General features: G+C 37.7%; 1 protein-coding gene across 2 annotated transcripts in view; it reads left to right on the top strand.

Moving 5' to 3' along the window:
- LOC137294940 (Bardet-Biedl syndrome 1 protein-like) overlaps positions 1–23,700 on the top strand; it is a 58,579-nt gene that overhangs the window by 19,933 nt on the left and 14,946 nt on the right. For both annotated transcript variants that reach the window (XM_067826154.1, XM_067826153.1), the window contains one exon: positions 19,950–20,083. In XM_067826154.1, the coding sequence (XP_067682255.1) occupies positions 19,950–20,083 (134 nt within the window). The remainder of the gene's footprint in view (positions 1–19,949; positions 20,084–23,700) is intronic.

Genomic DNA, 23,700 nt, shown 5'->3' with positions numbered 1-23,700 from the left:
ACCATGTAATACGATCTTTAAAAGACTGCCTGATATGACTGTTATGCGTGAGCCAGGTTGATAGGGTGGGTGATGTTAAAGGTGAGTTGTTAGGATTGGTAGGGGTTAAAGGTGGGTTGTCAGGTTAGGTTGTTAGGTTTGCTGTGGTGGGGGTTAAAGGCAGGTTGTTAGGTTGGATGGGGTTGTAAGGTTCAGTAAGGTTAAAGGTTGGTTGTGAGGTTGTGTGAAAACTAAAAGCAGGTTGTTAGGTTGGGGAGGGGGTTAAAGCAGGGTTTGGAGAGGCCTGAAATCAGGTTGGTAGGTCAAGTGGGGGTTAAGGGTGGGTTGTCATGATGAGTAGTGGTTAAAGGCAGGTTGTTAGGTTGGATGAGGTTTAAGGTGTTTTATTACCAACTCTGAATAGTTTCAATTGGACATATTGTAAGACATTTCAGTGCTCCAGGAGATTCAGTCTGATTCACTTAGAACCACATGTTTAGGAGTAATTACGGCTATGTCTGGTGATGTCTGGTGATGTCTGGTGATGCTTGATCTCTGATGTGTAACAGATTTCATTGAACAAGTCTATTTTAGTCCTTCTGAAATGATACAATGTACTTTTTTACTGCACCTACCTGAAGAATTTGGCCCACAAACATTGCCTACACCTGTTGGTGGTGCATATTTCTGTGGGACGGGCACTGTAGTCAAGAAAATATGGCAGCATATAATCAGTACCCCAGGATGTTCAAGGGTAAGATTCTCCAGCATGTTATGGTTCTGTGTGTGTTTGTTAATGATGACTTCTTGCTAGATAGACATAATGAAATGACTGAAGGGGATTTCAGGAGGATTGTGAATTGTACGGGTAAGCAGGGATTCACCCTTGGCAGTCATGAAGCCACAATCTGAGCTGAGAGATGGTACTTTGCTATAAATACTCAGCCTCCATTGTAACCATCTGATCTTGATCTTACTTGCCCTTTAAGACAAGAAGGCTATTTTAGGGATCTATTTTGTCTGCTTAAGACTCCTCTAATGGATCCTGCAGCAGGCTAATGCTTTTGGGTTGGAGTCCGTGGGGAAGCATTAACGACATCCTGTTGTGTGGATGATGATGATGATGATGATGATGATGATGATGATGATGATGATGAAGAAGGAGAAAAAGATGACAACAACGATGATATTCTGTTGGCTTCAGTGATGCGATGATGCCCTTAATGATGTTGGCTTTGGTGGTGATGATGATGATGATGATGATGATGATGATGATGATGATGATGATGATGACGACGACGACCACGATGATACCGTTTTATTCTCTGTCTGGTTCTGGCATGTAAAAGGTATTTGCATGATTGGTAGATTTCTATGTTAATTGCCACCAGTGATGTTGACGAGAAGCGACACACTAATGACATATTTCGTCCGCAGCAATCCTTCCATCAGGCATCTTGGCTCACTAATTGGCAATTGTGTTGGAGTTGATGCAGCTTGTGTGATGAGTACAACCACCACTGGGTCCTGCAGGGCTGTTCACTACAGCACAGAGAGGTGGTCACTGCAGGCCTGTTATCATACTCATAATGCCATGTGACCGGCACTCATTACACTGTGACCTGGGTCATCATGCCCGCCCCTACAGTCTGTTTGTTCTCTGTGAATGAAGTGGGGGTTAGTTTGGTTTTATTGATTTGGGCCAGTGGGTTAGTCCAGTGGTTAAAGCATTCGCTCATTATGTCAAAGACTCAGGTTTGGTTGCTCACATGTGTACAATAGGTGAAGCCCATTTCTGGTGATTCCCTTGCTGTCATATTACTACAAGTAGAGTAAAACCCAACTCACTCACGCTTTTCAATTTAGATATAGAGGATACTAATGACTTTCCATGTAATACCATTTTCATTAAACGAGTTAATGATTTGGTATGAAACAAGTGAAAGCAAGTTTGATACTAAATCTTTAACGAGTTTAATAAAAATGGTATTTAATGGAAGCGAGTTTAGTTTTCTGTTTTTTACTTGCCAACAAAAATTGACAGAAACTGCGGCAAAATTATCTACAGTGTCAGGACTCTCAACTTTCTTCGGGTCAAGCAAGGTCTAGTAAAATTGTGACAGCGACATTAGCACTATGATGTCACAACTTTGAACCATTGTGACGTCATACGTTAAGTGGTATTACACTAGTGTAATATTGCCATAAAAATATTACACTGCAGTATCTTGCAGTATATTACAGGTGTGTAATAATATAGTATATTAAGGTAGTCACTAATTTCCAACAGGTATAGAAAAACTATTTAGGGATCATTCCAAGTAATTATACTGCTATGTGTCCAGCCTCATGGATAAACTATTCTGTCATCACGCAGACCTTATATCAGTTTGCTTACATTCGTTCAGCACAAGGAGTCCAGTTTTGGTATCACCCCAATCAGATTATTTTTAATATGGCAAAAGCTGTCTGCAACCTAGTCACACACTCATGCCTTTCAGAAACAACATTTACCTGGCCAACAGCAGTCTGTCATAACAACCCTTAAACATATACATTCCAGAAAGCAAGTCTAGAACATATAGCAAGTACAGATTTACAAAGGCTCAGGTTCTGAAAAATAAGTATCTGGGCTCCATTTCATGGTATTGTGTGATAATAACTTAGGAAAAAAATTTTTCTGTAATATATGTTCAGAGACGAGATGCTAGTCTGATTAGTTGGAGATGGTTTGTTTGATCTTCTGCTCTGTTTCATACCAACAGATGACAGTAGGTGTTACTTGCTGCCCTGCCCATCACTTTGTATTATCATGATAAAGGACCTGATGATAGATTCCTGTCTCCTCAACCCACCTTTGAATGTTGAAAATCATCTGTCCCTTCAAGCTTTTGAAATGGAAATAGTGACTTGTTGTAGACTAGTAGTTACAAAACATTACACTGAACATCGTCATGTGTAGGAACTTCGTTCAGTGGCATTTAGTGGCACTTTGCTTGCCAAAATGCCACTCATATTAATATTGAAAGAGTTTTATGTCCATAGACCTCTCTTCATTACACTTATATTTATTGATTCTGTTCATATACATATACATTGAAGTCCTGTTATACTGAACCCAGATAATCTGGATGTCTCTCCTCTCGTAAAATTGCAGCTTGTTACCACTCTATACCTATTTAATTTGCCTCGATAATCCAGAAATTCGCTATCCACAATCAGACGCTAAGTAGCCATAAATAATCAGGTAAAATAAACAGTAAATTGCTTCATAGTCTAGATGCTGTAAGTCATGTTAATGAGCCGTAACAACACTTTCGGGCAATGTTAACTTACCTGACCTCACTCAAGAAACAACAAACACTAGGTGAAGTCTTGTTAACTTTTGAGAAATGTCATGTTAGGGTTGTTATTTTAATTAGACGTTAAAAGATCCCGACTGAAGACTGTACATTTACAAGTTGATTGATACCTGTCAGCAAACATGGCGAGTCAGCCTACTAAAAGAAAACAGAATGAGATTACCACTTTCGAAAAGAGAGATATTGCAAGATATAAAGAACATCCAAAAGCAAGTTTAGATATATTAGATTATAACAGATTATATATTAGGTTATAGATTATTATGCCCCCAGCATGTAATGCAGGGGGATATAGTCGACGCCTCGTCTCTCCGTCCGTCTGTCCGTCTGTCATCATTTTGTTTCGGGAGCATAACTCAGAAACCGTTCAATATTTTTAGACCAAACTCGATAGATATAATAATCTCAACCTATAGTTGTGATGTTTTGCTATTTACAGAGTTTTGGCATTTTTATTTTTTTTGTTTTTCCATGGAACATTTTGGTGCTAGTCTAATAGTGGGGTGGGCTTCGTTTCCGGAGCAGAACTCAAAAACCGTTCAATATTTTATTTATTGAAACTTGGTAGATATATGAATAAGAACCTAAAGTGGTGCCTTTTGCTATTTAGAGGTTTTTGTGATTTAATATTTTCTCGGTTTCCATGGACACGTTTCGGACTTAGTTTCAAAATGGAGGGATGGGCTTCGTTTCCGCAGCACAACTCAAAAACCATTTCATATCTTTCAAAAGATCTTACCTATTTACAGATTTTTGTGATTTATTATTTTCTTGGTTCCATGGACACGTTTCGGACTTAGTTTAAAAATGGAGGGTGGGCTTTGTTTACGGAGCACAACTCGGAAACCATTTCATATCTTTCAAAAGATCTTGGCAGATATGTGAGACAGATCTTGAAATGGTGCCTTTGGCTGATTACAGATATATGGCATTTATATTTTTCATGAATTCCATGGAAACAATTCAAACTTAGTCTAAAAAAACATCAAGTAACTGTCAGATGATTTGTCCTTTCAAACTTGTGGGGCCCGGGGGGATATGTCATCTTCTGATGACTCTTGTCTGCAAAACTTGGTAGATATATCGATCGGAACCTAAAGTGGTGCCTTATGGTATTTACAGATTTTAAAGATTTCCTAGTTTCTCGGTTTCCATGGAAACGATTCAGACTTTGTCTGTGAAGTGAGTGGTGTGTTTCGTTTCTGGACCAGAACTCAAAAACTTTTTAATATCTGTCAGTGTAACTTGGTAGATATGTGTGGCAGACCCCAAAGTGGTGCCTTTTGGTATTTACAGGTTTTTGTGATTTATTATTTTCTTGGTTTCTATGGAAACATTTTGGACTTAGTCTCAAAATGGAGGGATGGGCTTCTTTTCCAGAACAGAACTCAAAAACTGTTGAATATTTTTCTGAAAACTAGATATATCACTTGGAACCTAAAGTGGTGGCTTTTGCTACTTACAGGTTTTTGTGAGTTATTATTTTCTCGGTTTCCATGGAAACGTTTCAGGCTGTTCTGGAGCAGAACTCAAAAACTTCTAAATATCTGTAAGTAAAACTTGGTAGATATGTGTGGCAGACCCCAAAGTGGTGCCTTTTGGTATTACATTTTTTTTTGTGATTTGTTATTTTCTCGGTTGCATGAACACATTGTGGACTTCGTTTCCGGACCACAACTCAAAAACCATTTCATATCTTTCAAAAGATCTTGGCAGATATATGAGACAGATCTTGAAATGGTGACTTTTTCTGATTACAGATATATGGCATTTATATTTTTCATGAATTGCATGGAAACAATTCAGACATGGTCTAAAAACACAATAAGTGACTGTCAGATGATTTGTCCTTTCAAATATGTGGAGGCCGGGGGGATATGTCATTTTCTGATGACTCTTATAACACTTTGGTGAATTATTTGGACACTCAGTGGGTTTTTGTAATAGTAAAGGGAAGCAACTGTTGAACTTGGATCTAGGTGCTGTAATTCGGACACATTTTCTGAGAAACGCAGCCATCTGGATTAACAAGACTTCACTGTATTCACTTAGAGGTGTTTAAATGCATTTATTCCTCGATTTGAAGGAAAGTGTTTGTGCTAAGGAGATATCTCATAGATAGCATATTGTTTTTTAATAGAAATAAATGGATGATGTACAGGGGTTCAAAAATGTTTTTAAATGACTCTTGCCACAGCGCAAGTGACCTTATCCCAAATGTCTTTTGCATGGTATGCTCACAACTAGTTGTTGCACAGCAATCCATAACAAGTTTGGAACCAGGTTACAACATTGCAAACAGGAGTTGTTTTCCCTTGTTGATTAAAACATATAGTCAACATTCAATTGACAATTGTCTTGATCCATATATTGATATTCTTCCATATTGCTCCAACTTTTGAATGCCTCTGAAAGTACTTTGATGTTTTCTTATCCAACTTTTCCAGTCGTAATTCGACTTGTTCAACCAATGTGTAGAGAGACAGAAGCACTTAAAAAAAATATGCCAGCAATTTCTTGGCACTGGAGAACTCATGAATTGATCACTCACACGTAGTTCTTAATGCAATTTTGCCATGCTCCCATGACGGCTGGTTGATTGTCAAAAAGCACAGGGGAAATAGACCTGCTAAGTTTCGAGCACCGTTGCTAGTTATAGTGGCATTTAGAGAGAAGATTGACTGATTACCCCAATCTTAGGCATGGCTGATCATCAGACACCTCTGGCAATACGTGACACTTTTTGTTTACTTTGCAATGTGTTACAGCTATCTGTTATAAGTGAATTAGGCCATTTGTTTCTTCACTTTGTATACATATCTCCTGACAATGAGAATAAGGAAAGTGTAAAAGATACAATTACTGTTTAGAACTTTTTTTATCACTGCAGAACCCGATAGTCATACTTAAAATAGCTAAAAAAAAAAGCTTGGCAGTAGAATTGCTTAAAAAAGAATTAGATTTTTTTGCCTTGTCAAATACCATTCAAAACTTCACTGGTACTGTCAGCAGTGTGTGGACTTGTTTCTACATCAGCTTTATTAAAGTTTTCATTTTTTACATGTTGCTAAATTAACAACTCAAAACTAGAGAATCATAAAATAGCTTCTGTCATACTCCGAACCATGTGTGACACTGCATACAGACCCTGAAAAAAATATATCCTAGGGAACTCATGCAAGTCTAAAATATGTGGCAAGTGTAGATTTCCCTAGTCTGAAAATGAATAAAGTCTCAGGTCTCCTTTTCATTATATGTGGACTTTTTTTTCTGTCAGATATGTTCATATAAGAAACTAATTGTCAGTCAACTGTTATGGACCCTCGCAATTTGGCCGCAAGTCAGTTATAGCGCACAGGCCTCAGCACAGACTTGCTAAAATCATAATGCTAAGAATGATTTTGCAAAAGGGTCCTTGCACCAATGTATTTCTTCTTTATTCTTTCAACATTTTCACTTTTATTTGTTCCTTCTTCATTCACTCTCTCATTCACTGCTTCTTCACTCCCTTTCTCATAAATTTCTGGTGTCTCTTGCTAGGATATTGCTGGAATATTGCTGAAGGTAGTGTACAAAATAACTCACTCTTTCACTTATCCTCTTCTGCAGATTTCTTCCTTTTGCACAAACCTGTGAAGGTTGGGGCTAGATTACTGGCTTTTGTAGGTAACATATCCGTGCCTGGGTTTCTCCATAGTGGTACAAGTGTATGACTTGCATCACAATGGACTTTCTTTTTTATAGGACATTTTAGAAAAGTATTTCAGCTCAAAACAGTGTTAACCAAAAGTCATCCATTCTGACCATTTCTCCGTTTAGCCTCAATATTCAGTCCTTCATTCATTCATTCATTCATTCATTCATTCATTCATTTATTCATTCATTCATTCATCTATCTTCATGAACACTAGTACCTCATTCAACAAGGCAGTCATAGTAATATGACTTTTGTAGGTCTGGGTTCAAGCACGGGAGTTATCATCATCTTAGCTTTAAGACGAACTTGTGGAATGGGCGATAGACCCACAACCGAGACAGTTCTTCATTTCATCCTATCCCTTACAACATCATGTCATGTAACATACAACTTCTTATTTATTGAATGTTTTGACATTTGAGTGTAGATTCATACAGGTAATCAACATCGAGAATCTACATCGAAACATTACTCTTTGCAATACTAGTAAATAAGAAGTTGTCATCCATAAATTTGTGTTTTATTTTCAGTCACCAACTTCTAGTATCCTGATCAAACAATTTGCAACTCCATAGTTCAGTATCGACATGTGACATGGAACTGATCATGAATGTTGTTTCACAAATGATCATAATTCATTGACTAGGCTTGGTCTGAAATCAAGCTGCAGGTCTTTAAACACAGAGCACAATGAGCTGACGGGTCATATTACTTTAGGAAAATAGATGTTATCAGGTATATCAATTTGAAACTTTAATGGCAGAAGTCCTTCCTGAGAATGGGATACTGCTGGATTTCAATTATTGTTTTTTTTTATGAATCACATTTTGTTGATTTTATGTCATTGATTTACATTGCAATTACATTATTTCAATAACCTGTCTGAAGTATGCTTTGAACTTACTCCTTTTTCCAGGAGTTATGTGAGTCATTGACAAGCCTGGCACTGTGGAATATATAAACATGTCTTATGCTTGCACTAATTAAAAATCAGATGTGGTTCCATTCTCTGGTGGTAGAATTCCACCAACAAAATGGGTATAACAGAGATGCCTATTGTTGATATTTTTGCTAAATCATTACAATATTTTGAACTGTATTCCATTGTTTTTTTAAGTGAAATGTATTACAAATATTGCTTGTGAAAATGCCCTGTAATTGAAACAAATCTTCTTCAGATCTGATCTTGGTAACCACTGCGCTTAAAGATCATGAGGTTATCTCATTACAGGTTACTTCAGAACACCCTCTCAGACAACCAATTACAGCGCTGCTTTCAGAACCTGAAATTGAAAGCACAATGTGTTTTTCATCATGCAGCCCCCAAATGTTTACACAAGCCAGTTACTGCCAGCAGGACTGATTTCTCGTTTCAGTGGGATAAACAATTAAATACATAAGAGTTTTTCCATAGCCAATGGATGATCAGTCTTGGCCATCAGTGTGAAATTCCATGATATTCTTTTCATCTGTTCTCTAATTTTGAATAAAAAATGTTAGTCAGATTCTATAGAAAACACACATATGTTTCAATATATAAATCAGGGTAAAAAAGTATGTTTTTTGTTTGTCAAAGTCTCATGTATGACATACTTTATACAGTATTTAAGACATCAAAACAACTCTTAACTAATAATATTGGCTGTATAAATAATATTTGATCCTCTTGATGTACCATCTGTGTCTGGTTCAAGCATATTTAATTTAAAGTAATCAGAGCAAAGCAGTGCGTCAGTTTGGTTGTTCATTGCTTTTAGTAACGTTCCTGCAATATTACAACGAAGACTTCACACATTAGACACATGTGGGGAACTGAACACAGGACTTTGGTATCCCAAGTGAATGCTTTTACCAGCACCCCAGAACAAAGGCAACTACATGTGTTGAGTTACATCCACTGTTTTGTGCAACCAGTCCACGATTCAAGTTAGAAAAACGTTTTGGCTGGGAGAAAAATGTCAAAGGTTCATCATGTACATGAACCAGTTATTGATGAGAAGACATTCATCTCCAGTCTTAACACTCCTGGTCACCCATTTCACAACAACATTACACAAAACACATTTGAAATCAATGAAATATTCATCTTTGTATTCAATTACATGTAATAGAATCACTACTTTTTATCATTTATGCACATTGTAGTCCTCACTATGACAATGATGAATAAGAAATACTTTCTTGAAGCATAATAGTATTAACTGGTTAAAATTTCTATTCTGTTTTTCAGTATGTGACAAGGATGTGAATTTCTTATGGAATCAGTGCGCGAAATAGTTTCGAAATTTTGCTAGCCAGTTGAGCTTGCTGTGCCTGAAAGTTTCTAGCCCTTAAAGTAATTCACTAGCCGGAAATTTGAATGTAGAGAAGGATTTTGTATCCCCCCGGCATGTAATGCGGGGGGATATAGTCGATGCCCTGTCGTCCGTCTGTCCGCCCGTCATCATTTTGTTTCCGGAGCTTAACTCAGAAACCATTCAAGATTTTTAGACCAAACTTGATAGATATAATAATCTCAACCTATAGTCGTGCCTCTTGCTTTTCAAAGAGTCTTGGCATTTTTATTTTTTTTGTTTTTCCATGGAACATTTTGGTGTTAGTCTAATAGTGGGGAGGGCTTTGTTTCCGGAGCAGAACTCAAAAACCGTTCACTGTTTTTCTGCAGAACTTGGTAGATATGTGTGGCAAACCCAAAGTGGTGCCTTTTGCTATTTACAGTTTTTTGTGATTTAGTATTTTATCGGTTTCCATGGAAATGTTTCAGACTTAGTCTTAAAATGGAGGGATGGGCTTCGTTTCCGGAGCACAACTCAAAAACTTCTAAATATCTTTCTGCAAAATTTGGCAGATATATAGGGGAGACCCCAAAGTGGTGTCAGTGTCAGATTTGTCTGATGATTTGTCCTTTCAAATATGTAGGGGCCGGGGGATATGTCATCTTCTGATGACTCTTGTTAATATGATGGATATTTTATTAGGCCATAATTTTGCATGACTTAAAAGTGTATTATAACTTAACACATTGGAGAGATATATTTACAAAATGACCCCATGATAATTCACTAGCCAGTCGGGACAGTGACTGTGGAGACTTGCCTGACTTGATTTATACTAGCCATGGTCTAGCAGGACAGTGGCTACTTAGCACATTGTCTGGAATATGAGAGTCTGGATAGGCACATTATCAGTCATTTGTGTTTCTTTATTTAAAGTTGCTTTATATTTTCATTACAGTGTGTCTATTTACATTTCATAAAGTGTATACAGCATATATTTCCTTTTTCATGAGACACTCAGGTCCATATTTTCTCCTGATCTCTTTCTCGACCAATCACTCTGAAGTGACCTAACCAGTATGATGTATAAAGTGTATATAATACTTCAAAGATGCATGTGCCTGATCAGTAAATAAAGGCATTACCTACCTTTGATGTGATGAGACAAAAAATACAGGTCTCCATTTAAAGGTCGAATGGACTGTAAAATTCAACTTTGCAGATTCTGGTACCTTTCGGTTTGCACTTACCAAAACAAATCATCAAAAATGCCAATTCAAGCTATAAAGTTGAAAAATATGTGCTGAAATAAAAGCCCGCGAAATTGGAGTTCAAATGATTCACTAAATTTCCCCCAGCGCTGGGGGAAAAGGTGGTTTCAGCAGCTGTGTTGCGCTGCGCCCATGATGCAGTGCGCAGTGAATAGGTTCGCAGAGCTTGAAACAGTATGCCTGCCCGGAGCATGAGGTCGTGAACAGTAGTCTAATCTTGGTTGTGTACACAAACAAGTAAATAATCTACTCGTTACATAAAAAAACTTGTTGATTGTGGTAAGCAGCCCCTGTCACAGAGAAAGCTCAATGTCTGGTTTATTGACACCTGTATGTCTGCCTGCCTGTCTGCTAATGACAGTATGCAATACACAGTTTTAATCATTGACCACATGCAATTTGAACTTGACACCTATCAGGCTATACACCATAAACAAAATAAATTGATTTATGACTCGTGCCCCCGAGTCCTGCCTCTGCCACATTATGTAATTAGACAGGTGTGATACTTGTACACATGATATGTTTTTATGTCTGTGGGTTGCAAACAAACTACATCCATTTTTCTCGGATGACTGGATCTGACGGAAACTGGTGCAAACTCTTGTCAGTTTCAAAATCTGCTTTGTACTTGGACAAATGACTGTTTCCAGCCACGCAGTAGTTCACCATCTCTACGGAGATGATTTTTTACTGGATCGAACACAAATTCAGAGAGCATGTATCTACAAAACATCTCTATATACATTGTTTATGGGTAACAACTTCTTCTAGTGTATATGATTTTGTTTGACAATGATATATGAATCCATACTGAAATGATGCATTGTACTTGTACAATGAAAGAAGTTGTTATCCATAAAGAATCTTACTTTCTTGTGACTCGACATACTTCTAAAATGCTCATGAAACAATCATCTTTCTGTACACACAATGAGCCCTCAGCTTATGAGCAAATGAACTGGCCAATTGGAAGCCGTCGTTACACTTGAGTGCACCCCCACCCACTATGACCGGGTTCGGTCTCCCGAGGGCTTTGTTTCGAGGGAAGTGAGCTCATGTACAAAATATTGCACTTTTGAATCGTGATTGTACGCTTGTAATTGTGTTTATTTGTTTTTTTAATAGCAGCAATGTATATTATATGTCATGAATAATTGATAATTGTATTTTAATTATGTTTGATTTTTGGGTTGCATGTGACCTTTAAGCATTTAGAACTTCCACTGATGCAATCAGAACCGTGTTTATACAAACTTGCAACCAGTTCATATAAATATTTTGCTGTTAAAAGAACTCAGACTTCAGCTGGAAAACAGAAAGATGAGGAACTGGCTTAAACAGTGACTGAGGCACTGCTGTAGTTGAAAGACTGTTATTGTTCATGTCATGGCATGCTATGATGGTTGAAAGACTGTTATTGTTCATGTCATGACAAATTATGATGGTTGAAAGATCGTTATTGTTCATGTCATGATAAATTATGATGGTTGAAAGACTGTTATTGTTCATGTCATGACAAATTATGATGGTTGAAAGATCGTTATTGTTCATGTCATGATTAATTATGATGGTTGAAAGACTGTTATTGTTCATGTCATGGCATATTATGATCTTTGAATGATCGTTATTGTTCATGTCATGACATGTTATGATGGTTGAAAGACTGTTATTGTTCATGTCATGGCATGTTATGATGGTTGAAAGATCGTTATTGTTCATGTCATGACAAATCATGAGGGTTGAAAGGCTTTTACTGTTTATTTCATGACATGTTATGATATTTGAAAGACTTTATTTTCATGTCATGACATATTATGATGGTTGAAAGTTGTTATTGTTCATGTCACGACATGTTATGAAGTTAGATAAAATTATCAAACAAGACTATTAGGTATGGTTGCATCAGCTACAGATAGATTTTGTTTTCCTTAAATCAAACCTTAAATCTTCATCATTCTTCATTCCAACATGTTTTCTGAAGTTTATCTGGTCCTCCACAAATTGTTCACAGTCAGTGTCAAACTATGCCAGGCGCCAGCTGTTAACTTGTATCAGGCTACTCAAATGCAGTACACTGACAGCCATGGTATCTTTATCTGGTCAATATTTCAATGTTCAAATTGCTCACTTGTACATATATTATTTGTGCAAAAATCAGTATCTCTCAATAAATAGTGTTGGGTGAGCTACACTAGGTTGGTTTTATCTTCCCTGTTATAAGGGGATTTGAACTCTGTAAAACATGTATTTTATTTGTTGTGGCCTGAGGGTAAGAGGTAGCCTGTAGCTAAACGTGTATGCTAGGCTAAGGTAGAATTTGATGTTATTAAAATGGAATTAACAGTTCTGTTAGTTGAATTTGGTTAAGATGAGACAAATAAATGAAATTCTGCCTTTAACAGAACAATAATCATCTGTAATTTTATTTAAAAAAAGACATTTTGCTTCAGTAATTTCTCACATAATTGAGTCTAATTTACACATTAATAAACTAAGTCCTATTTGAGATGACATGCTTGCCTAGAGTTATTGTTTTTTTTTCAGGGATGGTCATTAGTTTCCACATTACGTCCACAGTTACGGCGATAATCATTAGCCAAGGAAGTGATACATATTTCCTCCAATACGTTGTGATCCAAGACCCTGAGACTATTAAGGATTGCTGTGCCCTGATAAAAGCACTCCTTCAGTTTCTTTCATTTCCCCTCACCACCAGCACAAGTATGAATCTCCCCAGATTAATTGTCTATTTTTACCCCAGCGCTAAGAGCAGTCATTTTCCTCAGCAGATAAAATGTCAGATGATGAAGCTCTTGATATTAACTGGTGTTTCTTTTCCATCCTGACAGACAATGGCTCAACTGTATCAGTCTGTCCAGTCTTCAAACGTTGCTTATGGTACTGTGTGACGTATCGACAAGTAATGAATATGCCTGTTAGAAGATGGATCATCAGTGTCCTGGCTTGGGCGGGTGTAAAAGTAAAGATGACTGCCCTCTTCTGAGCTAGCATGAAACAGTGCCACATCTTTAATCTTATTATCGGTCCAAGACTCACGCATCACGGCTCCCCCTCTGGCTTGCTTGTTATTAAAAGCCATTTCATGTGGCACAAAAGCTTTTTGCTTGAATTCTTTCTTCCAACAGTGTCTTACTGACTTGGAGGAGATGTGCCCAGTGTTGTAAAGCACACATGCTTGACATTTGCGCTGCCAGATCACACATAATATCATGTTGTCATTTGTCAGTTTTCGCTCGGGGCAGATGGAGTCCATTTAGAAATTATTCAGGAATCTTTTGTCTGATACATGCGATTGCAGTATCCTGTGTCGGTCGCCACAATGTAGGGTTTCTAGTTGTCAGCAGTAAGGGACGAAACTAGAAACTGCAAGGAGAAATTGAAAAAACTACTGTAGCTCACCTGCTGTATCTTCCAGACTCTGTTTCTCGTTTTTGTATCAACTATGTTCTGTTTCTTGCAGCTGATTTTCAGTTGCAACCTGTGACATCTCTACTGTAGCTGAGCTGCTATATCATCCAGGGCCCATTTCTCATATTTTTATAGATTATTTCTTGTTTCTCGCAGCTCATTTTATGTTGCTTCAGGTGGCATCTCTTCTGTAGCTAGTGTTCCCCCTAGCGTTCAGAAAGGGCAGGGTATATTCATAGAAAAGGGCACTTCAGAAACTAAAAGGGCATGTTGGTGAGGATTATTAAAAAAATAACAAAGTATATATGAAGTCAAATCGTCTTAAAATTTCTGTTTTAAAGTTCATTTTGTACTCTTCCCAGTTTCTATTTTAAGATTAGAATGTGAAAAAAAGCATTTCAAGACATTAAACTGTTGTCACATTTGCTTACAATTTCATAAAACACACAAACAACAATTTATGGTTTTCTTTTCTTCCTTGCCAAGTATTTGTTCACAACTTTCTTCAAGTCAATGTTTGAAGCTGAAGATGCATTCAGGCTAATCATGAGAAGCCTGTTGCAGTTTTGAACACTGAGTCCTTTACTATGGTCTGTCACCATCAATTTCCCTTTTGAGAAAACTCTCTCCACTGAAGTGGACAGAATCACTGTTGCATGGATGGACAGTAACTGAACAATGTTTGGCTTCAAGCTGGTGAATGTCGTCAAAATGGAGGAGGGTTAACTGGTGTCAAGCTCCCCTGAAAATATCCACTGCACTCAATCTGTGTCTGGTCGACATCAAGTCCGAAGTGCTCTGCCAGCTGTGTTATCTGGAAAGAAACAAATGCACAATGTAATTAAAATAAAATCATTAAAATTAATCTTATTCTAGATACAGTTCCATTTCAAATAGACTACTGGTTATCATAGGTGAATACTAATACAGATTACTTGATCATGGATGTCTGGGACACAAAGAAGAATTTTCTGAAAAAATATTATGACAGTGTCAGGAGAATTAACACAGATACATCTGATACCTGAGCATCCCCATGGAAATTCAGAAAGGATCTCCTGCTGATTGGTTTGTGATGATATGGCTTCAACCTACAGTCTCTCTTCCATGTTCTGTATCAGATGGTCAAGAAATATGCCCTTTGGAGACTTGACATCTGTTCGTCTGCTCTCAATCTTCTCCAGGTCATACAGGTTAGCAAACTGACCACCATCTTCTGTCCAAACGTGAGATCCATTTCTGCCCTTGGTGCTTCACTTGGAGCATAATGAACAAAACATCACTGCCTTCATTTTGTCATCTTCTGAGTTCCTCAGCCAGGGACAGGTTTGCTGCCACTTTGTCTCAAATGCAGTTTGTGACCACCATCTTTCTTCTTTGTTGGATTGACTGACTCCTGTGTCCTTGAGTTGTCATATGAAACTACCTCTGACTTGTCTAATTCCGGTCTGAAAAACAATGTACAAAGTTAAAATATCATATTAAAAAGTATTATTAGATAGTAAAATTTGAAATCATGATTATTATTACTAAGATATCACACCAACATACACCTGAACATAAGTATCTACTATACCTGCCTCAGCATGGTGTATGGCTTCCCATTGTTTGAGATTGTATAAGTTTTATTCCTTCAAAACTTACATGTTAATGAAATCACAGCTAAATACAAAACTATAAGAAATGTTTTAACAGTATGTAAGCTGTTTCAACTATATCATTTGGGACAAACAACAAAATGATACAAGTTCAATTTCAAATTGCCGATATGCTGACATTTTCGATAGACAGAATTTCAACTAAACAGCACAGTCATATGAATATCGGTCCCCAAAGGTACAAAAATACATCCCATGTAATTCACAGGTCATTGTTTGTAGCAAATAAAGGTTTCATGTGAACTTGTAAAAAGGAATTGGAAATCAACAGCTTAAAAATTACAAACAAAAAATGACAAGGCACATACCTGTTTGCAGCAAAGAAATCTATCAGTCGGCAACACTTCCTTGCTTCAGTCTTCACTGCTTCTTCTCTTTTCCTCTTGATTCCTTTCTTGATAGGCATTGTGATTCATAAGTTGAATTAAACATATTTGACTTTGCCATGGTTTTATATGCCAATTTCCTGATCATTATAAAAACAATATCTCGACTCCTCAAGAAAGAGAGAGAACTCTGCCCATGGTAAAATCCAGAAAATACACACTGGTTGTAGTAAAATCAAGCACAGCTGAAAAAAACGACTGCGATTGAGGAGAAAAGGGCAGGGCGCTGCACCCTCCTAAATGTGCCTAGAGGGAACACATAAGTACAGTGGCTGTATCTTCCAGGACTTGTCTCTTGCATTCCATATTGCTGTGTATAGTATCACATCCTTTAAAGATTTTACTAAACTGACTCAACTGTATCAGTGTGTTTAAAAAGTGAAAGTAAGTAATTCATAAAGTTGCAATGGTGTCATTAAGCCCCTTGATGCGGAGGTGTTTTTGTCCAGTCCACACTGTGATGAGATTTAAAAAGTTTTGCAATAAAAAAAATGCAAAAATTTGCTCATGTGTTACTAGATCTACTTATGGCTGCTAAATCAGGCAGAAATGTAGAATATTAAATCTCTTATCTGATGGTGTAAATTCCAATGCAAATACTTTGGCAGTTAGAAAAAGGGCAGTGGCAAGTTTTGCCCAAAATTTTGTTAAATGACAAAAGAGACGTTACATGTAAAGATAAGTTGGCATAATTCTGCAACAATTTGTACAACATTATTGTAAATCAGTTCACTTGATGAAAATTTCTTTTGGGTTTGGAATCTAAATTTTTGTAATGTTTTTTTACCAAACTATTCAAATACTAAAATCCGTATCATGACAATATGTGTTTTGGTAGTATCACAAACTATAACATTGATAAACTTTTGCTACATGAGAAATGACAACAAATAGTCAAACGAATGGCCCCTATTTAACATGGGAATTAGTTCTTAGATTACCGTATTCTCCTGCTTGTGTAGCTTGTATTTTGACTAATGTTGCACCAGCATTAGTAGAGTACTGGCCATATCATCAGTTGCAATGAAATTACTGAAAACATGACACGATGTTGATGTCGTGGCTTCATGTGTCTGTGATGATATCTGAGTAAGACGACACTGCCATGTTGATGAGTATATATCTTGCCTTATTAGCTTTCAAAGCAGAAAATATCTTGTAGAAATCACAGTGGATGGATGACAAAAATTTTGTCACCAACGCACACCACACAAATGTTTTGGCATTATCTCTGTTCTAATGCTGCATAAAAAAACAAATGTTTTTCAGGCACTTTTTTCTCAAAAGTAACGAGGGTGGTAGGAATTTGTTTTTAATTTTGGACAGAAAAAAGTGACATGGGAGGAACACATTGTAATTTTGTTCTCTCAGAAAAACAGCTTGGGAAGTTTTAGCACGTGTTAACAAGTTGCAGATTCAGTCACACTTGTTCTTACAGACATTCATTCTTATAGTGGACAGATGGATGATCGGAATGAGGCCAAGTCAAACTTGAATTTTTTTAATGGCAATAAAAAATTGTTACGTGCACAAATAAAAGTGATGCGTCGATGCCTAAGAAACGTCTCACTTTTTTATATTTAGCCTAAAATATGTGATGAATTCAGAGATGTATGTGTCAAAGCTGAGTGAGAAATATTCAAAGGCGGAATGTCATTCTTAGTTTGGTATATTTCTTGTTCAGCGCCACATTTGGCATTATTGCTGCAATATGATGGCTCATTCATGGTGCCACCACTCCGATACTGCTAGAATTGTCTTTAGCTGTCTATTACTAGACCAACTCACACATCAGCTCACCAGGGATTGTTGGAGGATATCTGGCGTATGACCAGTTAAAACTTACATTTTGATGTGTTCTCAGCTTTTATATACATGATGAAAATGGTTATATGCCTACTGGCATGAGAGAAAATGATGATGTTATTGACAGAGGGCATGGCTGGAGGTGAAACTGAACTCATAATACAACATTAGTAGGACTGAAAATAGTTTGAGATTTAGATTTGGGTCATGACTTCCAGCTGTAGAAGAAATGACCAAATTGACTTGTAAGTGCCTCACAGTATGAATGTCAGCTCAGGACTTCATGGCACACTGTGCAACAATACATAGGAATTCTTGTCTTGGGGTTGATGTTTCCTGCACTTAAAATTTTGCTTCTTTCGGGGAAGTCAAACTTTCACTCTCATTAGGCTGTAAGCCAGTGATGTTTGATGGAAAAGACATTTCTTTCAGTATCCCTCCCCAAATTCAAATAAGAATTTTTTTCATACACATATCTCTCCCAAGAGTAATTACAATTTCCAGGCATCAGGCTTCAAGATTGACAGAGCTCAAAACATAGATAGAAAACCCCGGTCAGAGTCCATATATACTCAAAGTCTGTGTGTAACTGTATGAGAGTGTACTTAGATAATAGATTTTGATAAAGATAATCATACAAAAATATAAGTTATCATTATCAGAATTGGAGTGGTATTTCAATAAACATTATGGATATTTATGTGATTGATTATAATCAATAATTGATGGGTGACCCTCGACAGATGCAGCGATTAATGTCGGGGTCTATTTCTCTTTGATGATTTATATCATTTTAACTGTGAATGTTCAATCATTCAAGATTCCAGGATCATCTTTATGTGAAACAGATTTCATGTCATATTTTAAAACATTTCTTCTTGTTGATTTGATATAATGAGCATATTGACATGCAAGTTTAAATAATATGATAATCAAGGAATGATTGGTTTTAACATAAAGTTATAGTGAGTTTAGTTTTACACTGCACTCATCAGTCATGATTCCACCTTTATGACAGCTGTCTGTAAATAATCAAGTTTGGACCAGACAATCCAGTGATCAACAACATGAGCATTGATCTGTACAACTGTGAAGCGATGACATGTGCAACCAAGTCAGCGAGTCTGACCATCCGATCCCGTTAGTCGCCTCTTACGACAAGCACAGTTGCCTTTCATGGCAAGCATGGGTTGCTGAAGGCCTATTCTACCCCAGGACCTTCACGGGTCACAGCTCGAGTTTTGATCTGTACAACTGTGAAGCGATGACATGTACAACCAAGTCAGTGAGCCTGACCACCAGATCCCTTTAGTCGCCTCTTACGACAAGCATAGGGAAACTGTAACTGATAAAGTATCCCACTGACTTCAGAATGAGGCGATACTGGCGGGGCACTTGACTGGATTGAGTTGTTAGTCTAGTTTGAATCCTGGATTCATTCCTGTAATTATTGAAGTGAACAAGCAGTAAAACTGTCAATGTATATGATTTTTGTTTTTATCAGATATTAAGATCATGGTGAGGCTGAAATGCTGTTTGATGCTGAATAAAATCTGTGCCAAGCTGATGACTTTCTAGATGGTTTCACAAGATATATATTCCATTCATGCCAAGGGAGGGCACAAAGTGTCAAAACCTTATAGAATGAAGTTGTGTTGAGCAGGTTAGAACTGGTTCCAGCTGGATATGTGCATACATAGAAGTTATGTTGAGCAGGTTAGAACTGGTTCCTGGCAAGCTATGCATGTTGTATCTGGCATACTTGATGAGTGAGTAAGTTTTTTACACCACTTTCGGAAATATACCAACAATATCACAGCAGGGATTCTTGTAATGAGTTTCCCACATTGTAGGAAACATGTGGGAAATCAGATCTGAGTCTTTGGCATGGCTGTTGAATATTTTAACCACTTGATTATCCCACCACCTGCGTAGTTTCATGAAGTATCATATATTGTACTGGTATCACCCTGGTTAAGATGGATGCTCATGATATCAGTCACTGGTTTATTTACTGGTGACTGCTGGATGGTATTTTATTTGGAAGCCTGGCTAAAGTTAAAACCACTGCTTGTGTTTCAGCGATGCACCGAACGTTCCAGCGTGACCTGTACTTGCTGCGACTAAACACAGCCCGCCAGTACCTCAAGGCCCTTGAGACAAGCATGAACCCCATCTCATCCGATCCAGCAGAACCAGTCAAACTGTCAGCACAGGTTGGTTGCCTTTATTTTTTCTCTTCCCAGACCTGACCAGGGCTTGAGCTTTCTAGTGCTTTATGGAGGTTGTTCTTAAATATGGGATTGAAGCCAGCACTGTCATCACCACCGTGATTATGTTGTATCATGCTCATGATATCATCCATTGGTTTGACTTGATTATCAGCTGCATGATTTGTAGCACTAATGGTGCTGTTTGGTGTGAAACATTAGTCATAACAGCTTGGTGCTTAAAGCGTTCGCTCATCATGTTGAGGACCTGGGTTTGATTCCACGTGAGTGCAATGTGTGAAGCCCATTTCTGTTGTCCCTTGCTGTGATATTGCCGGAAAATTGCTAAAAGCACTGTTAAACTAAACTCACTCACTCACTCCTTTGGTGACATGGGACACAAAGATCTCACAGCTTGAAACCTTAGTAAATGTACTCCATGTACTGCAAGCCTGTCATGTTGTACCATCCTCCTCATTGTACAGCTCTATCATCCTTATATTAATTGAGCTTTAAGAGTTACTGCAACAAATATCACCAGCATAAAGTGTAGAGTATGATACCGTGGGCATCCTTTGTTTGACATGTTTAGAATGATTAAAGACACTGCAGTTTTGTAAGTACCTAGAGCTCCTTACAATATGGGATTTAAGAGTCAGGCTGACTTTTTAGAACCTCAATGATTTATTGCTAATGCCGTTTCCAAGACTAGAACTGGTCCTCAGCAATCAGTGAATGTTCCATGAGGTGAAATTGATCGGGTTTCTAGGCTTGATGTGTGTCACAATAGTGAGTGAGTGAATGAGTGAGCAAGTTAGTGAGTTAGTTTTATTGTGTTCTCAGCAATATTCTAACCTTATGGTGGCTGTCTGTAAATAATCAAATCTGGACCAGACTATCCAGTGATCAACAGCATGACCATCAATCAACATAGATGAGTAATGATGACGTGTTAACCAAGTCAACAAGCCTGACCACCAGATCCCATTAGGTGCCTTTTAAAACAAACAAGGGTTTCTACGTAAATATCAGTTCTGACCCTGATCCTCACAGGTGTGTGTGTGACAAGAGCCCAGATTGGTGTTAATCATTGGTCTGTATATCAGTCACAGGCTGTTTCAGATGAATTATTGCTGAGTTGAGCTGTCAGCAACAAAACAGCAAACCAAGGGAAAGCATACTTACAACCAGGGCCCCAATCCACAAAGCATTTGTAATGTTACGACCTGTCATAAGTATATAGTTTATCATAGGGTTATGAATGTTGTAGCTCTATGAACGTTTCATGGATGGAGACCCACAGGTTATTGTGGCCTAGACACAGTTATGTACAAACCTATTATTTGGCTGGAATTTGCTTTCCAACGACTTCCATCTCTTCCATTGTGTTAATATACCATAGTATCTTGTATCTTGTGGAAAGATCTGTCGAGAAATTCACATTGAGTACACTGACCTTTCATCATCCACATATAAAGAAATCTTTTCAATCCACTGCCACTCTTGACAGTAGAGGTACGAAATAACTCAACACTAATGTAATGAAGTCATTCGGATCAACAAATTTGAATTTGGATGTGGCTAGAGATGGCGTGTAAGAAACCCATCAGCTTCAAAATCACAAATTGGGTAAAAGTACGGGAAAGGCTGAAATATTACTCCCAGGACTACACATGTGACAGAGGTAAATAAAATCATTAAATGATTGGCAGGTTTCAAGGGACATTGAAATGGCACTGTGCTTCCAAATTACTACTTTGATGTAATCATGCTGTAGAAGAAGTTGATTTGCCCAATTAGGTCCAATGTACTAGCACATCCATCAAATGTCAGCAGACGACACCTACAGCCAGGGAGGTCAGTCTGATTTGTCAGAAGCGTTGAAATTGGAATGCTGGGGCCGATTTGTATTACACCCAGGTTCTTTAGACCAACTTGACCATCGAGCACGGTGGGTGAGCTGAAGGTCCTAACTCCAGACTCCTAATTGAGGGAATAACGAGCACAGTGGTCTCTGCACTCACTCTATTAAAGAGACCATTTAGATATTAAAAGTCACCCTAAAGGGCTGCCCTTGTGATCACCAGCGGACAGCATGGGCAGATACCTGACCGTGGTCTGTGTCGCTGTTTCCCATTTCTGTGGCAGTCCACGAATTGCTGTCTTCTTTGATGCCAGCCTAGCATTCTCCTTAACCACACTGGTGTTGAGAACAGCAATTTAATAAAAGACTGGTTCGGGTAATGGATCAGACAGGATATAGGTGTAGCACACTTCTGTGATAAACTCATGTCTGTTGGCTAGAGTAATTGAGAAGACTTTGTCTCCGGACTGTAGTCAGAGAGGTGCTGTATGTAGGTGTGTGTGTCTGTGTTGTCAGCAGCGATGGAGTGGCACCCTCTCTGTCACACTTGAGGTAGACAGTGCATTGATGGTGTCATCACTTGACTTTAAGAAGCTTTAGAGAGGTTGGGGGATATAGTGTGATGAAACACATGCTTCCTGCCTTCTCATTTGACCAAGAAGGAAGGGATCAATATTTGTGGGGATATGCTTTTTGATCAATATTTTTTGTAGGCATATGCTTTCATATTGATGACTGAATTCACAATTTCAGAAAAATATTTCAAAATATATTCATAATTCCTTTTTTTCTTTGTTCAGTACTTTTTATTTCGGGGAGTAAGGGACATGTGTTGTGGGTTTGTTATTTCTTACTTATTCAAAGTTGTTTAGGTGAAAGAAAGTTTCAAAAAGTTTGTTCAACATAGATATAACCAGATTAATCTATTTCTATGATCACGAAAAATATATTATGTACCCAATTTCCTGTGTCCATTTGGTCTTTAATGAGGAGAAGACGAGTGGTTAAAGTGTTCGTTCATCATACCAATGACTGGTGTTCGATTCCCTATGTGTGTGTAATGTGTGAAGCCTATTGCTGGTGTGCCATGCTATGATATTGCTGGAATATTGCGAAAATCAGTGTAAAATTATACTCACCTTTAATCAGAAAGGTAACAAAAATTTTCAGTGGCTTGATGGAAAGCTGAAACATCTTGTAGTAGTTTATATAGCGCGGATGCTGCAAGGCGTAATGGAGATACAGTATTTGTCATGTGAAGGCATTGGTCACATTGCAGATGAAGTCATACTTTCAGGGTTAGGTTGGGAGAATGACAGGTTTACTTCTTCTAAACAATATTGCACTGATATTACAGTCACAGTCAGGGACTATGTGATGGGTTTACACCATTTTTTGCAATATTCCATAAACACTGCAGTCATACTTAATAGTGAGTCAGCCTAACCACCAGTCACCATTGTCATTGTGATAAGTGTTTGGTTAAGGAGTATAAACAAATCTGTAGTAAATTACAAAAGTTAATCCTGTTGTTACACTATCTTGTGATAAGACATGTCTTTTGCATGTGTGGACTATGTTTTACAATCTGATGTATTAATTTTACTCAAAATGTCATTCTGTAATGTGTAAACTATGGAAAAGTTCAACCCTATTACAGTCCTTTTGATTTTATTTGAGACTGATGAATTGCTCACAAAACTGACACATCATCAGAGTTGGTCAGTCGATTTCATGTGGCTGTGCAAAATTTGGTTTT

The sequence above is a fragment of the Haliotis asinina genome, chromosome 8 (assembly GCF_037392515.1).
Source record: "Haliotis asinina isolate JCU_RB_2024 chromosome 8, JCU_Hal_asi_v2, whole genome shotgun sequence".
Taxonomy (NCBI): Eukaryota; Metazoa; Mollusca; class Gastropoda; order Lepetellida; family Haliotidae; genus Haliotis; species Haliotis asinina.
The sequence above is the reverse complement of the archived record's forward strand: the minus strand, read 5'-3'. Positions and strand labels throughout refer to the sequence as shown.